This window comes from Myotis myotis, unplaced genomic scaffold, assembly GCF_014108235.1.
Source record: "Myotis myotis isolate mMyoMyo1 unplaced genomic scaffold, mMyoMyo1.p scaffold_m19_p_1, whole genome shotgun sequence".
NCBI classification, from domain to species: domain Eukaryota; kingdom Metazoa; phylum Chordata; class Mammalia; order Chiroptera; family Vespertilionidae; genus Myotis; species Myotis myotis.
The window spans coordinates 159729082-159745320 of NW_023416313.1; the positions used below are offsets into that span (position 1 = coordinate 159729082).

The window sequence follows — 16239 nt, forward strand, 5'->3', positions numbered from 1 at the left end:
GACACAGACATAATTATGCATTTTCTAGTAGCCACATTTAAAAGTAAAAATTAACAAGTTAAATGAACTTCAACAATATATATTTTATTTAATCTAATATATTCAGAGTATCATTCAATATGTAATTAGTATTTTAAAATTATTAATATATCTTAACATTCTTTTTTAACACATTGTTTGCGGGTAGTTTTTATTACACGCTAACAGGTGGCGCGGGCCATTTTTGCTAATTTTTTGCGCAAATGGCAACGTTCAGTAAAATTACGATAACTTTAGTTTACGTATTTATACGTTACCCGCATTCTACCGCTAGTCTATAAAAAACGTATCCCGCGTCTATAAAATTCGTCTCACGCATACAATGTGTTAAAATACGTTTTTGAAATTCAGTGTGTAATTTACATTTACAGCACCTACCAAATGCTATAATCATATAAAATATTAGGTAATTTATTCTTTGTTTTCCAGCTTTATTGAAGATATGATTGACATATAACATTGTGTAAGTTTAAGATATACAACAGTGATTTTATAGATTTTATTGCAAAATGATTACCACAATGACATTAGTTAACATATTCATCACCTCACATAGTTAACTTTTTTGTATGTGGTAAGAACTTTTATAATATACTCTCTTAGCAACTTTCAAATATATAGTACAGTCCGGCCGGCATGGTTCAGTGGTTGAGTGCTGACCTATGAACCAGGAGGTCATGGTTCGATTCCCGGTCAGGGAACATGCCCGGGTTGTTGGCTTGATCCCCAGTGGGGTACGTGCAGGAGGCAGCCGATCAATGATTCTCTCTCATCATTAATGATTCTATCTCTCTCTCTCCCTCTCCCTTCCTCTCTGAAATCAATAAAAATATATTTTTAAAAAACACACACAATATAAAACATGTACTATTGTTAACAATAGTCACCATACTGTACATTACAACCCAGAACTTATTCATCTTATTACCATTGCTCATTCCTCCCATTATCTATTTTATCTATAATAATAGAAGTGTAATATGCTAATTAGACCAGACAGCCAAACAACCTTCCAGACGTCATTCCGGATGAAGCCACCAGGGTAGGAGCCAAGGCAGAGGCAGTTAGGGGCAATCAGACAGGCAGTCAGGTAGAGTGGTTAGGGGTGATCAGTCAGGCAGAGTGGTTAGGGGCGATCAGGCAGGCAGGCAAGTGGTTAGGGCGATCAGGCAGGCAAGCAGGTGAGTGCTTAGGAGCCAGCCATCCTGGATTGTGAGAGGGATGTCCAACTGCCGGTTTAGGCCCAATCCCACTGTGGGTTTGGGCCTAAACCGGCAGTTGGACATCCCCCAAGGGGTCCTAGATTGCGAGACGGTGCAGGCCAGGCTGAGGGGACCCACCTCCTATGCATGAATTTCGTACACCGGGCCTCTAGTTTTAATATATTATTTATATTCCAATTTTATCAGTTCATCCAATAATCTCCTTTATAGCACTTTTGCCCCCTTTAATAACAGAATGCAGTGTGGGTCAGTTGTCATGTGTCTTTAGCCTTCTTTAATTTGGAATATTTGCACAGCCTTTGTTTCTTTTTGTGGGTTTTATTTTGTTTTGTTAGTATTTTTTTTACAACATTGACTAAGAATACAGTTGTCCCCACCTCATACGCACTTACTTTCTCAAATATAAAGTTTGTCTAATATAAAACTAGGCTGTTGATATGCTTCACTACCTAATACACTGCCTTCAAAGTACTGAGTCAATATTTATTGATTTGATTAGGTACCTTTTCATGAATAAAGTTAGTCATATAATCTTGTTTTAAGTAATCGCTAACAATCTCTTCCTGGTTCCTTGTGGCTTGTCTGTATGACCCAAAGGACTTTAAGAAGTTATGTGGTTGCGAGTTCTTAATAATGAGACTAAGTATCAGTGAGGACACTATCACATAAAATGCCTGGAGAAATTTTAGAACTCTGAATTGAGAGCAAAGGAATGTGCAGGTTGAGAATTTGGATACTCGGTAAATCTGAGTGATAGTCAGAGGAACACTAACAGCCAATTTATATGAAGGCAGGAATATGAAGACTGAGACCTGCTCTTTCAGATTCATGTTGACCATGAGTAATCTGCTACCCTTCCTCATTTTCCCCCGTTTCTCTCCCTGAACTGCCCTGTTTGTTTTAGGTGTGGTTTTTCTACTTCTTCTTTTAGCTCTTGCAGAACATTGAACTCCAGAGAGACCTTTCACAGCTGTTTCAGTCTTTTGCAGAGAAAAGTAAACTCTATAGAGTCATTTTGCCAACTTTTTTTCAAAGTTCCTCAGGTACCCTTGATTATTTGAAGCAGCAGCTTGTGGAAAGTGTTTTGTAAGGCCAAACCACCTTTGTTGTGACTGCAGTATCGTCCACCATCCTACCCAGGGATCTGCTGCTAAGGACAGTAGGCAGATGTACATGAGGAAGCTGAGGCCCACACTGGGATGCACTGCTGGGCTCTTAGCAAGCTGCACCTCTGCTTCTTGCTCTTTCTAGTAAGATATAAATATCTAGCTTGCAAGGTATGTTTTTGTCTAGTCTTATGCAAGTGGATTTTTTTTTTTTAATTCTCACTTGACATGTTTTATTGATTTTTAGTGAGAGGGGAAGGTATGGGAGAGAGAGAGAAACATTGATGCAAGAGAGACATCAATCGGTTGCCTCCTATTACGTGCCCGGGGATCGAACATGCAACCCAGGTATGTGCCCTGACTGGGAATCTAATCCACAACCTTTCAGTATACAGGATGATGCTCCAACCAACTGAGCCACACTAGCCAGGGCTGGAATCTTTTTTTTAAACAATGTGATTTGAGCTCTGGCTGGTGTGGCTCTGTTGGTTGAGCGTCATCCCGTGCACTGAAAGGTTGACAGGTCAATTGGTTAGGGCACATGTTTGGGTTGCAGGTTCAATCCCTGGTCAAGGGTATGTGTGGGAGTCATTCGATGGATGTTTCTCCTTCTTTCCTCTCTCAAGAAAAATCAATTAAAAAAACATATTAAAAGAATGAGATTTGCCCCATCGGTGTGGCTCAGTTGGTTGAATGTCATCCAATGCATGCACCAGGAGTTTGATTCCCAGTTAGGGTACATACCAGGGTTGTAACGGGTTTCATCCCCAGAGGGGGCCATACAGGAGGCAGCAGATCAGTGTTTCTATTTGAAAGTGGAACATTGGTATATAGTCAATTTTTTATTGTTGTTATTAATCCTCACCTGAGGATATTTTTCCATTGATTTTTAGAGAGAGTGAAAGGGATGGGGAGAAGACAGAGAGAGACACATCGATTGGTTGCCTCCTGCATGCCCCCCCAACCAGGGCCAGGGATCGAGCCTGCAACCAAGGTAGGTACCCTTGACCAGAATCGAACCCAATTACCTTCAGTCTATGAGCCGACACTATCCACTGAGCCAAACGGGCTAGGGTGGTATTTAGTTACTTTTAACTCAGAGACATTATGGCAATAAAATATGTACTTATTAACCTGTTTGTTTTGGCATATAACTCATATCTTATTTCATATTACTTGATTCCTCAGATCTTACTTTTTTAAAATATATTTTTTATTGATTTTAGAGAGGAAGGAAGAGGGAGGGAGAGAGAGAGAAACATCAATGAGAGAATCATTGATTGGTTGCCTCCTGCAAGCCCCCCACTGGGGATCGAGCCAGCAACCCCAGCATGTGCCCTTGACTGGAATCAAACCTGGGACCCTTCAGTTTGCATGCTGATGCTCTATCCACTGAGCCAAACCAGTTAGGGCAGATCTTACATTTTTTACAAGATACTGCTCCATTAGTAGTATAGCTACTTTTAAGAACTAAAGGTTATTCTTTAGAACAGTGGTTGCCAACCGGTGGTCTGTGGACCACTGGTGGTCCTTGAGGTCCAAAAGGTTGGCGACCGCTGGTTTAAGGAAACCTTTGGAGCAGCGGTCGCCAGTCGGTGGTTTAGAAGGTTGTACCTTTAGCAGGTCTCTGATATGTATGTCTATAAAGACCTTCCATACTTCATCTGACCAATGAGACATACAAAGACTGGCATTTATTCTTAGGAACCGGCAACTGTTCTTTCCAGTACTGCCCTAAGCAAATAACTATGTCACATGGGACATTCTTTTTTAATATTAAAGAACATTCTTCATTTATTCAAATTTTAGAATTATTTCTTAAAGGATTATTGAGTGGCCTGCAGTACAATAAAAATGTTTTTCTCTGATTACCAAAAAAAATAAAGCTTTTTATACAAAAAGGTCTTTCAAAACATTGTATGATGAAAAATGAGGAGGTAAGGGTGATCTATCCAATTATGAGGGAATAATAGAATCATGATACAGATACACAATTATGCTTTTATATTTATACTAGAGGCCCAATGCACAAAAATTTGTGCAAGAGTAGGCCTTCCTTCCCCCAGCTGCCAGCTCCGGCTTCCCTCTGGCACCCGGGATCCAGGCTTTTCTCCTTCAGCCACCAGCAGGCACCCAGGACCCGGGCTGGCTTCCCCCGGGCCACCCACAGCCCCGGCTTTGTCAGGAAGGACGAAGGACGTCTGGAAGACATCCAGTCTAATTAGCATATTACCCTTTTGTTATTATAGAAGATTCATTGGAGACATGCTTAAAAGTTTTAAAGAGCAAAATACAATAGAAACAGACTCATACATACAAAGAACAGACTGATGGTTGACGGGGGGTGGGGGTTGGAGGACTGTGTGACAAAGGTGAAGGTATTAAGAACTACAAAATGGTAGTTATAAAATAGTCATGGAGATGTAAAGTATAGCATAGGGAATAAAGTCAATAATATTGTAATAATTACAGGGTGAGGCAAAAGTAAGTTTCTATTGTAAGTGAAACGGAGTTTATTGTTTATTAATTGTTATATTTTCTATACAAGCAACTGTAAACCTACTTTTGCTCCACTGTGTGTATGGTGCCAGCTGGTTACTGGAGATATCAGGGGGAACACTTTGTAAAGTGTATGATTGTCTAACCACTATGCAGTACACCTCAAACTAATTCAAAAGAATATTGAATGTAAACTGTAATTGAAAAATAAAAGAAAGTAAATAAATAGCCTGCCCTATGTAGTTCAGTGGTTAAGAGCATCGGCCCAGGCATTGAAGGCTCACAGGTTGGATTCCGGTCCAAAGGCTGTGCCTGGGTTGTAGGTTTGATCCTTGACACTGGTTGGGGCACTATGAGAGGCAACTAATCAATGTGTCTCACATCGATGTTTCTCTCTCTCTCTCTCTCTCTCTCTCTCTCTCTCTCTCTCTCTCTCTCTCTCTCTCTCTCCCTCTCTCCCGGCCTCCTCCCTTTCCACCTGCCTCCCTCCCTTTCATGCTTTAAAAATCAGTGGAAAAAATAATCACTTGTGCAGTGTGTTCACAATTATCCTAACAGCATAGAAAAATTACTGGAAGAAAATTTATTAATGATGGTTGTAATTGATTGGTAGAGCTAGGACTGTTTTTTTTTTTTCTTCTACTCCCCCCCCCCCCCAAATTTCCAAAAATGTATTTATTGCTTTTATAACTAAGTAACATTTATTTTAAAAATAGCTTTTCCAGCCCTAACTGGTTTGGCTCAGTGGATAGAACGTGGGCCTGCAGACTGAAGGCGGTCCCAGGTTCCATTCCAGTCAAGGTCACATGCCTGGGTTGCGGGCTTGATTCCCAGTAGGGGGTGTGCCGAAGGCAGCCAATCTATGATTCTCTCTCATCATTGATGTTTCTCTCTCTCTCCCTCTTTCTTCCTCTCTGAAATCAATAAAAACACCTTTTAAAAAAATATTTTTTTAAAAAAGTTTTTTCATGGTATGCCTTAACCTTAAAATATCACTAGGTATATGTGACTACAGAGGAGACACAGGAGGTGGTTGGAAGCCATTCAGTTGAAATGACCACCTTCCTGCTTGCTGCAGATTCCAAAGCAGTGATTTTGTTTTTAAATATATATATTTTGCCCTGACTGGTTTGGCTCAGTGGATATAGCGTTGGCCTGCAGACTGAGGGGTCCCAGGATCGATTCCAGTCAAGGGCATGTACCTTGGTTTCAGACACATCCCCAGTAGGGGGTGTGCAGGAGGCAGCTGATCAATGTTTCTCTCTCATCGATGTTTCTAACTCTCTATTCCTCTCCCTTCCTCTCTGTAAAAAAATCAATAAAATATATTTTTAAAATATATATATTATTATTATTATTTCAGAGAGGAAGGATGAGGGAGTGAGAGATAGAAACATCAATGCCCACCTCACAAGGTTAAGGTGAGACTTAAATGAAGATATTATATGAACACTAAAGTACTAGTACTGTGCATGTGGAAAGAGACCTCGTTGGATGGAATTTCTTGCCACTTTAGCTTAAGCTGTTGCTAATACATTGAATTCATAAGAAATTATCACCCTGATTGACATGGTGTTCTGTTTGTTATATTTCCCAATCAGAGAGGACCAGGTAAACTTTCGTGGATTCATGAGAACTTTGGCTCATTTCCGACCCATTGAGGATAATGAAAAGAGTAAAGATGTGAATGGACCAGAACCACTCAACAGCCGAAGCAACAAACTACACTGTAAGGAGCTAAAGTCTTCTGGTTTAAAACATTTGCTTTTCATTTCTTCCAAATTATTTACTCATTCGTTTATTTAACAAACATAAGAGTATAGTGATTAAGAGCTCAGACCCTGGAACTAAACTGGCTGGGTTTGAATCCCAGCTCTGCCATTTTTTGACCATGTGACTTTGAGCAAGTTATTCAAACTCTTTGGGCCTCGGTTTCCTCTTTTGTACAGAGGAATATTAAAGGATTTCACCTAGGGATGTTTGTGAGGATTAAGTGAGTTAGCATATGTCAAGTACTTCAAATAGTGCCTGGCAATGAGTTAGCTACTAATATTACTTATAAATCATAGAATACCTATTGTGTACCAGGAACTGTAGTAAGTGCTAGGGTGACAACAGTGAAAAAGATTTAGCCACGTCTACGGCCATACCACCCTGAATGCACCTGATCTCTGATCTTGGACGCTAAGCAGTGTCAGGCCTGGTTAGTGCTGGGATGGGAAAAAGACCCAGGCCCACCTGTAAGGAATGACAATCCTCAGCTCATCTTAGAATTTGATAGGTATTAGATATGACTCAAGTGGGAGTGGACAGCTGGGTTTGTGCAAGATTAAATTTTGTCCCCATGCCTTTTGCCTCCTTTCCTTGGATGTTTGTTAGATTTCCCTCTGTCCTTGTTGGTTCATGTATAATATTGCCCAATCTCTTACAAAACTTCTCTAAGAAATTAAAATGTAATTTCTCTTTTCATTTAACACAGTCACAGTTGGGATTGAAATTGTATTGAATTGATTGAATTCAAGCTTCTCTTCAAGGATGCACAGTGGTATACAGAGAGGTCTGTGAAAAGACTTTTTAATATTGAAACAAATATAGATGAAGTATAGACTATCATGCCAAATGTACATATATTTTTTAAATGGTGTGTAAGACTTTTTATTTGTGGCCCTTGGCCCATACCCTGGTCTCCCTGTCTATAGGATAGGAGTATGAGTTCACTCCTTTATTCAGGAAAAGGGTTTAAGAAGCACTGAAATAAGTATTGTTGTATAGGGTAGGGAAATTTTTTTAACCAAAATAATGAAATACTGTTCTTCTGTACATAAGGTCATGTACCTTAATGAAGAGCACAACAATTAAATATAAACAAAACTAGATATAGAAGAAAATAGAACTGTAATGATTTGCGATCAAATTTACTGGATACTGTATTGGTGAATTTTAATTGCTTCTTTCAAGACTAAATACTGTCTGAGACTAAATGAAGCCACCATGCACTGCAACTGTCTGGCCTGCAGCATCCCTACCCCCCGCCCCTCCAAACCTCCAACCACCACCATCAGAGTAATATAATATTAGGCTTTGAGTAGAGAAATGTATCATAATGAGACTAGTGGTAATCCCACTCTGTACTAAAGAGAACACATCTTGGGAACCATATTTTAGTTTGGATTCTGGAGATATACTAGAGCAGTGGTTCTCAACCTTCTGGCCCTTTAAATACAGTTCCTCATGTTGTGACCCAACCATAAAATTATTTTCATTGCTACTTCATAACTGTAATGTTGCTACTGTTATGAATTTTAATGTAAATATCTGATATGCAGGATGGTCTTAGGCAACCCCTGTGAAAGGGTCATTCGACCGCCAAAGGGGTCACGACCCACAGGTTGAGAACCGTTGTATTAGAGCATCTATACTAATAAAAGGGTAATATGCTAATTAGACCAGACATTCTTCTGTACAAAGCCATGGTGGCGGGGGCCAAGGCGGAGGCGGTTAGTAGCAACCAGGCCAGCAAGGGTGAGAAGTTAGGGGCGACCAAGTTGGCAGGAGAAGGCAGTTAGGTGCGACCAGGCAGGCAGCAGAGTGGTTAGGGGCAATCAGGCAGGCAGGCAGGTGAGCGGTTAGGAGCCAGCAGTCCTGGATTGTGAGAGGGATGTCCAAGATTGGAGAGGGTGCAGGCTGGGCTGAGAGTCACCCCACCCCCTGCCCAATGCACAAATTTAGTGCACCGGGGCTCTAGTATATATAGAAAGCAACTAGAAGTTTGAAGGCACAACCACATGAATCATTATCATAAGGAAGAGTCCTTTTATTGTGGTAAAAAACACATAACAAAATTTACCATCTTAAATATTTTTAAGTGTACAGTTTAGTAATGTTAAATATACTCACATTATTGTGAAACATATCTCCAGAACTTTTTATTTTGCAAAGCTGAAACTCTGTGCTCACTAAATTCCCCTTTTCCCCCCATAAAAAGATTTTGAAAGAAGTGGGCATAAAGTCAGAAGAAGGAAAGACTGGGTTAGAGATTTTTCTTCAAATATATGAAAGTTTATGGTGTGGAGAAGAATTTATGCAATGAGGACATGGATATAGTTCAGTTCAACAGAAGGAAGAATTTTTAAAAGAGAGATACTCATGTATGGATCGGACTGTCTCAGAAAAAGTAGTAATTCCCTGTTGAAGGAAAAAAGGGCATGGGCCTGTCTGGGTAGCTCAGTTGGTTAGAGCATCATCCTGATATGCCAAGGTTGTGGGTTCCCTGGTCAGGGCACATATAAGAATCAACTAATGAGCCCTAACCGGTTTGGCTCAGTGGATAGAGCATCAGCCTGCGGACTCAAAGGTCCCAGGGCGCGTACCTTGGTTGCGGGCACATCCCCAGTGGGGAGTGTGCAGGAGGTAGCTGATCGATGTTTCTCTCATCGATGTTTCTGGCTCTCTATCCCTCTCCCTTCCTCTCTGTAGAAAACAAATAAAATATATTTAAAAAAAAAAAAAAAAGAACTAATGAATGCATAAATAACTGGAACAACAAATCAGTCTCTCTCTGCCCCTTCCTCTCAAATTAAATAATTAAAAATTAAAATAAGCCAGACACTAAAGGATAAATATTGTTTGAATACTCTTATATGAGGTTCCTAGAATAGTCAACTCCATAGAGAGAAAGTTGTCAGGGGCTGGGGTTGGGGGGAGATGGAAGTTAATGTTTAATGAGTTAGAGTTTCAATTGGGAGAACTGAAAAAGTTCTAGAGCTGGATCATGGTGATGGTTATACCAAAATGTGAAAATACTTAACTAATCTTACAAAGGGTCAAAATGGTAAATTTTATGTATATTTTTTTTAAATATGTTTTATTGATTTTTTACAGAGAGGAAGGGAGAGAGATAGAGAGTTAGAAACATCGATGAGAGAAAAACATCGACCAGCTGCCTCCTGCACATCTCCTACTGGGGATATGCCCACAACCCAGGTACATGCCCTTGACCGGAATCGAACCTGGGACCTTTCAGTCCGCAGGCCAATGCTCTATCCACTGAGCCAAACCGGTTTTGGCTTTATGTATATTTTATTTAAAAGAAGAATAAACAGTGATTAAAAGGTAAAGGTTTGACTGAGATCATTAGTTTGGTCTTCATTAAGCAAATGTATGAGTAATTACTATGTGCAAAGCACTATTTTAGGCCCAGGATATAATGATGCATAAATCAGATTAGGTTTTTGCTTTCATAGAGCTTATGATCTAATATGGGAGACAGACGATGGAAAAAGACAAATGAATAAACAAGATTAAGAGCATGGCAAGTTCTATGAAGGAAATGAATAAGGTGAGATTAGAAAGTGTTAGGGGGCTGTCATAATTTTCAAATGAGTGGTCAGTGAACTCTTTGAGGAATTGAAATATGAGCTAAGACTGAGCTGACCATGTGAAGAACAGGAGAGCTCTAGGCAAAGGGAACAGCTGGTTTAATTAGTACTTGGTGTGTTCAGAGAACAAAGAAGCATTATCAAGAAAGAAGTGAGTGGTATGGGAGGAGGGTAGAGAGGTGATGGCAAGTAAATGGCATTGATTGAGCTCTTACTGTGTGTCAGACACTATTTAAAGTGCCTTTCATGGCTCTCCTCCCAGGAGCTCATGCCTTTCCCTTTCCTCTTCCCTTCCCTGCCCCAGGCATGTTATCATTAGCTAAAAAACAACAACAATAAAGTGCCTTCCCTGTGCTAACTCATTCAGTCTTCAGAACCCTATGAGGTGGATTCTGTTCTTATTGTGCACCCTTCAGGCAACTGAGTCACAATGTTAATCACAGAGCCAGGATTCAGGGGAGCCAGAGTCTTAACCCTGTGTTGTATAGCACTGAGGAGCTCAGGCAAGAGGTCTGAACTGGAGCTGCATGTTTGGGAGTATTCAGAATTAGGTGGCATTTGAAGCCGTGGAACTGGAGATTCCAGAAGGCTGCTTTGGAGACGAGAGTCTGAGTCATGGACCAAGAATCAGGAAAGGGAGAGTAGAAAAGGAAAGAGAGAACCTAACAAAATGGCTCAGTCATTTGTGCATTTGACCGTTCATTATCTTGAGGAAAGTGTTTCCTCTGTTTCAAGGCCAGAGCTGACTGACAGGAATCCAAGTCACTTGAAAAATAACTACTGTTGCTGCAGTTTTTTCTAAAACGTCCTACTGGGTGATCTCTTCAGTTACTCCTCTGCTGGTGTCTTAGTCTGCTCAGGCTGCTGTAACAAGATACCATTGCTTGGTGACGAAAGTAACAGACATTTCTCACAGTTACATTTCTCATAGTTCTGGAGTCTGGGAAGTCTGAGATCAGGGTGCCACATGGTCAGGTTCCCGATGAAGGCCCTCTACTGGTTCACAAACAGTCATCTTCTTACTATATCCTCACATAGATAGGATGGTAGAGTCAGAAAGAGAGTGAGAGAGATCTATCTCCTTCCATCATGAGGGCCCCACCCTCATGATATAATCTAACCCTAATTATCTCCAAAGGCTCTACCTCCTAATAGTATTGCATTGGGGGTTAAGACTTCAACATGAATTTGTGGGGACACAAATCTTTACTCCATGGCAGTTGGGTTTCAAAATAAGCAGTTCACTACAAAAACCAACAAATTTATAAAATCTGCTCAATCTGCCTGACTGGTGTGGCTCCGAGATTGAGCATCGACCCATAAGCCAAGAGGTCATGGTTCAATTCCCAGTCAGGGCACATGCCCTGATTATGGGCTCAATCCCCAATAGGGGGCATGCAGGAGGCAGCCAATCAATAATTCTCCCTCATCATTGATGTTTCTATCTCTCTCCCTTTCTCTTTCTGAAATCAATAAAAACATTAAAGATGCGCAACTTCACTGGCTATAAGGGAAATGCAAATCAAAACTACGAGATACCATCTCATACTTGTTAGAATTGCTGTTATCAATAAGACAAGAAATAACAAGTGTTAGAGAGGATGTGGAGAAAATGGAACCCTCATATACTCCTAGTGGGAAAGTAAACTCGTACAGCCACTGTGGAAAACAGTGTGAAGGTTCCTCAAAAAAATAAGAATAGACCACATGATTTAGCAGTCCCTCTTTGGGGCATCAACCTGAAAATTTTGGAAACATTTATTTGTAAAGGTATATATATCCCTCTGTTTGGTGCAGCATTATTCATGGTAGCCAAAAAATGGAAACAACCTAAGTATCCTTTGATGGATGATTGGATAAAGATATGGTACATATATACAATGGAGTACTACTCAGCTATAAGAAAGGATGAAATACTACCATTTGCAACAACATGAATGGATCTTGAAAGTATACTAAGCAAATTAAGTCAGATGGAAAAGAACAAGAACCACATGAGTTCACTCATATGTGGGATATAAAACAGAAAGCAGTAAGCAAACAATTCATAGACACAGGCAGAAATCTGGTGGTTACCAGAAAAGGAGGAGGGTGGGGGAAGAATGAAGAGAGTGAAATAAATGGTCACGGAAGGAGACTAGGCTTGGGTGGTAAGCACACAATGCAGTACGCAGATGATATGTTACAGAATCGCACGCCTGAAACTTATATAATGTTATTAACCAGTCACCCCAATTAATTTTAAAAAAGAATTAGCAGTTCAGGCTTCTGTAAATACTTTAGCAGAAAGGCATGTATATTCCAGTTACCCAATTAAGAAATGCAGAAATAGATATTAACGGGTTATATACCAAACAGGTTCCCATCCCAAAATCATCCTGAAGATAGCTTAGTAGATAACACATTTTATCCTATTTCTTTAAGGTGACAACATATTCAGAAGTGTGTGTGTTTAGTTTAGGGAATATATTAAACATACATTTCTGCAGGAACACTTATGATCTTTGTCTCCTTTCCCTTAAACTCTAAACCAGTGATGGCGAACCTTTTGAGTTCGGCGTGTCAGCATTTTGAAAAACCCTAACTTAACTCTGGTGCCGTGTCACATATAGAAGTTTTTTGATATTTGCAACCATAGTAAAACAAAGATTTATATTTTTGATATTTATTTTATATATTTAAATGCCATTTAACAAAGAAAAATCAACCAAAAAAATGAGTTCGCGTGTCACCTCTGACACGCGTGCCATAGGTTCGCCATCACTGCTCTAAACCATCTAAGCATATACATTTTCAAATTTGGTAAAGATAGTTACTCAACTAACCAAATTAAGAACAGACAACATCAAAGAAAATCTTGCCCCTCCAGAATTCTAATATGTACCTTACAAAGAGTAAATTAGATTTTTTTAAAAATTTTACTTTGACTTTTATTTTTTAAATTTATTTTTATTAATTTCAGAGGGAGAGAGAGATAGAAGCATCAGTGATGAGAGAAAATCATTGATCGGCTGCCTCCTGCAGTGCACCTACCAGGAATTGAGCCCACAACCCAGGCATGTGCCCTGACTGGGAATTGAACTGTGACCTACTGGCTCACAGGTCAACGCTCAACCTCTGAGCAACACTGGCCAGAGTACTTTGACTTTTAGAGAACTCACTCCTTTAAGGGTGTGTGATATATAACCTTTTAAAACATATACTTTTTTATTGATTTTAGAGAGAGGGAGAAAGAGAGAGAAACGTCAATGAGAGGGAATCATCGATCATTTGCCTCCTGCATGCCCCCTACTGGGGATCAAGCCCACAACCCTTGGAATTGAACTGTGACTTCGTGGTTCATGGGTCAATGCTCAGCCATGTGCTCATGTTTTTGTACCTAGTGCTAGCTCTGCCTGGAATGCCACGCTTTGTCAGACTTGTTCAAATGTTATTGAATCAGAAAGGCATATCTGCTACTTGCTTTGTCCCCCTAAATTTCAGATATATGATAGCACTTAGCATATATTAAAGTAAGTAATGCGGCCCAGCCTATGTGGCTCAGCGCTTGAGCAGCCACCTTTGAACCAGGATGTCACGGTTCAATTCCCAGTCAGGGCATATGCAGGCTCAATCTCCAGTAGGGGCTGTGCAGGATCAATGATTCTCTTTCATCATTAGTGTTTCTATATTTCCCTCACCTTCACCCTTCCTCTCTGAAATCAATAAAAATATATTTTTAAAAAATAAAGTAAGAAGTGCATGTTGCTCTCCACTAGATCATGAGTTTCTAAAGACAAGCTCTAAATCTGTGTGTCTTAATAACTCTGGAGACACAGCTGACTCTCATAGCCAGTTAGCCTGGAGGTCAAATCATCCCTGGTATTGCCGACAATCAAGGCTTAACTACAACAAGACTGCGCACAAAGATCACTAGGGGGTGCACCAAGAAAAGATAAAAAAATGCGGAGACAAAGAAACAGGATGCAAATGACAGAAATGGAAGATATAGAGCTCAAAACCACACTTTTAAGGTCTCTCAAGAACTGTCTAGAAGCTGCCGATAAACTTAGTAAGGCTCTCGAAAAGACTGGTGAGACCGCCGATAAATGTAGTGAGATCCTCAAGAAATCTAATGAGACCCTCGATGTTGTGATAAAGAACCAACTAGGAATTAAGCATACACTGACTGAAATAAAGAATATTATACAGACACCCAACAGCAGACCAGAGGAGCGCAAGAATCAAGTCAAAGATTCGAAACGCGAAGAAGCAAAAAACACCCAACTGGAAAAGCAAAATGAAAAAAGAATCCGAAAATACGAAGATAGTGTAAGGAGCCTCTGGGACAGCTTCAAACGTACCAACATCAGAATTATAGGGGTGCCAGAAGATGAGAGCAAGATATTGAAAATCTATTTGAAGAAATAATGACAGAAAACTTCCCCCACCTGGTGAAAGAAATAGACTTACAAGTCCAGGAAGCACAGAGAACCCCAAACAAAAGGAATCCAAAGAGGACCACACCAAGACACATCATAATTAAAATGCCAAGAGCAAAAGGCAAAGAGAGAATCCTAAAAGCAGCAAGAGAAAGAAACCCAGTTACCTACAAGGGAATACCCATACGACTGTCAGCTGATTTCTCAACAGAAACTTTGCAGGCCAGGAGGGAGTGGCAAGAAATAGTCAAAGTGATGAATACCAAGAACCTACAACCAAGATTACTTTACCCAGCAAAGCTATCATTCAGAACTGAAGGTCAGATAAAGAGCTTCACAGATAAGGAAAAGCTAAAGGAGTTCATCACCACCAAACCAGTATTATATGAAATGCTGAAAGGTATCCTTTAAGAAGAGGAAGAAGAAGAAAAAGGTAAAGATACAAATTATGAACAACAAATATGCATCTATCAACAAGTGAATCTAAGAATCAAGTGAATAAATAATCTGGTGATCATAATAGAATCAGGGACATAGAAAGGAAATGGACTGACTATTCTTGGGGGGGAAAGGGGTGTGGGAGATGCGGGAAGAGACTGGACAAAAATCGTGCGCCTATGGATGAGGACAGTGGGTGGGGAGTGAGGGCGGAGAGTGGGGCGGGAACTGGGAGGAGGGGAGTTATGGGGGGAAAAAAGAGGAACAAATGTAATAATCTGAACAATAAAGATTTAATTAAAAAAAAAAAATAACTCTGGAGCCCTAGCTGGTTTGGCTCAGTGGCTAGAGCGTTTGCCTTAGGACTGAAGGGTCCTGGGTTCAATTCCAGTTGGGGACACATGTCTGGGTTGCGGCTCAATCCCCAGTGGGGGGCGAGCAGGAGGCAGCCAATCAATGATTCTCATCAATGATGTTTCTCTCTCTCTCCCTCTCCCTTCCTCTCTGAAATCAATAAAAAATATATTAAATAAAAATAAACACTGAGCCCTAACCGGTTTGGCTCAGTGGATAGAGCATCAGCCTTCGGACTGAAGGGTCCCAGATTCGATTCCGGTCAAGGGCATGTACCTTGGCTGTGGGCACATCCCCAATAGGGAGTGTGCAGGAGGCAGCTGATTGATGTTTCTCTCATTGATGTTTCTAACTCTCTATCCCTCTCCCTTCCTCTCTGTAAAAAATCAATAAAATATATTAAAAAATAAAATAAAAAATAAACACTGAGTGTTTTAAAAAATAATAACTCTGGAGCCTTTGGCCTTTTAGTATTCATAGCACTCTACTGAAAACCAAAAATCTTAGTGGCATACTTGAAGTGATTCAAAGCCTCAAAACGGAGGCAGTCACTTCCTCAGTGTGAGGATTTCTCACAGTGCCTATAAAATCATTCATTGTTGGCGCTCTCCCTCCCAGGAGCACGCCCTTGTCTTTCCCTGCCCCTCCCCCCACTCATATTACCATTAGCTTCCTCACTCCCAATCTCCAAGTGCCATTCCTTTACCTCTATAACTTGTTCCCTAACCCATTTCTTCTAGGAACCCAATAAATGTTCTCTTACAGTAAAAAAAATATCATC

General features: G+C 40.3%; 1 protein-coding gene across 1 annotated transcript in view; it reads left to right on the top strand.

The window, feature by feature from the left end:
- Positions 1-16239, top strand: part of CHP1 (calcineurin like EF-hand protein 1) — a 47601-nt gene that overhangs the window by 23605 nt on the left and 7757 nt on the right. Inside the window, exon 4 of the mRNA XM_036297804.1 lies at positions 6469-6596. Coding sequence (XP_036153697.1) covers positions 6469-6596 — 128 coding nt within the window. The remainder of the gene's footprint in view (positions 1-6468; positions 6597-16239) is intronic.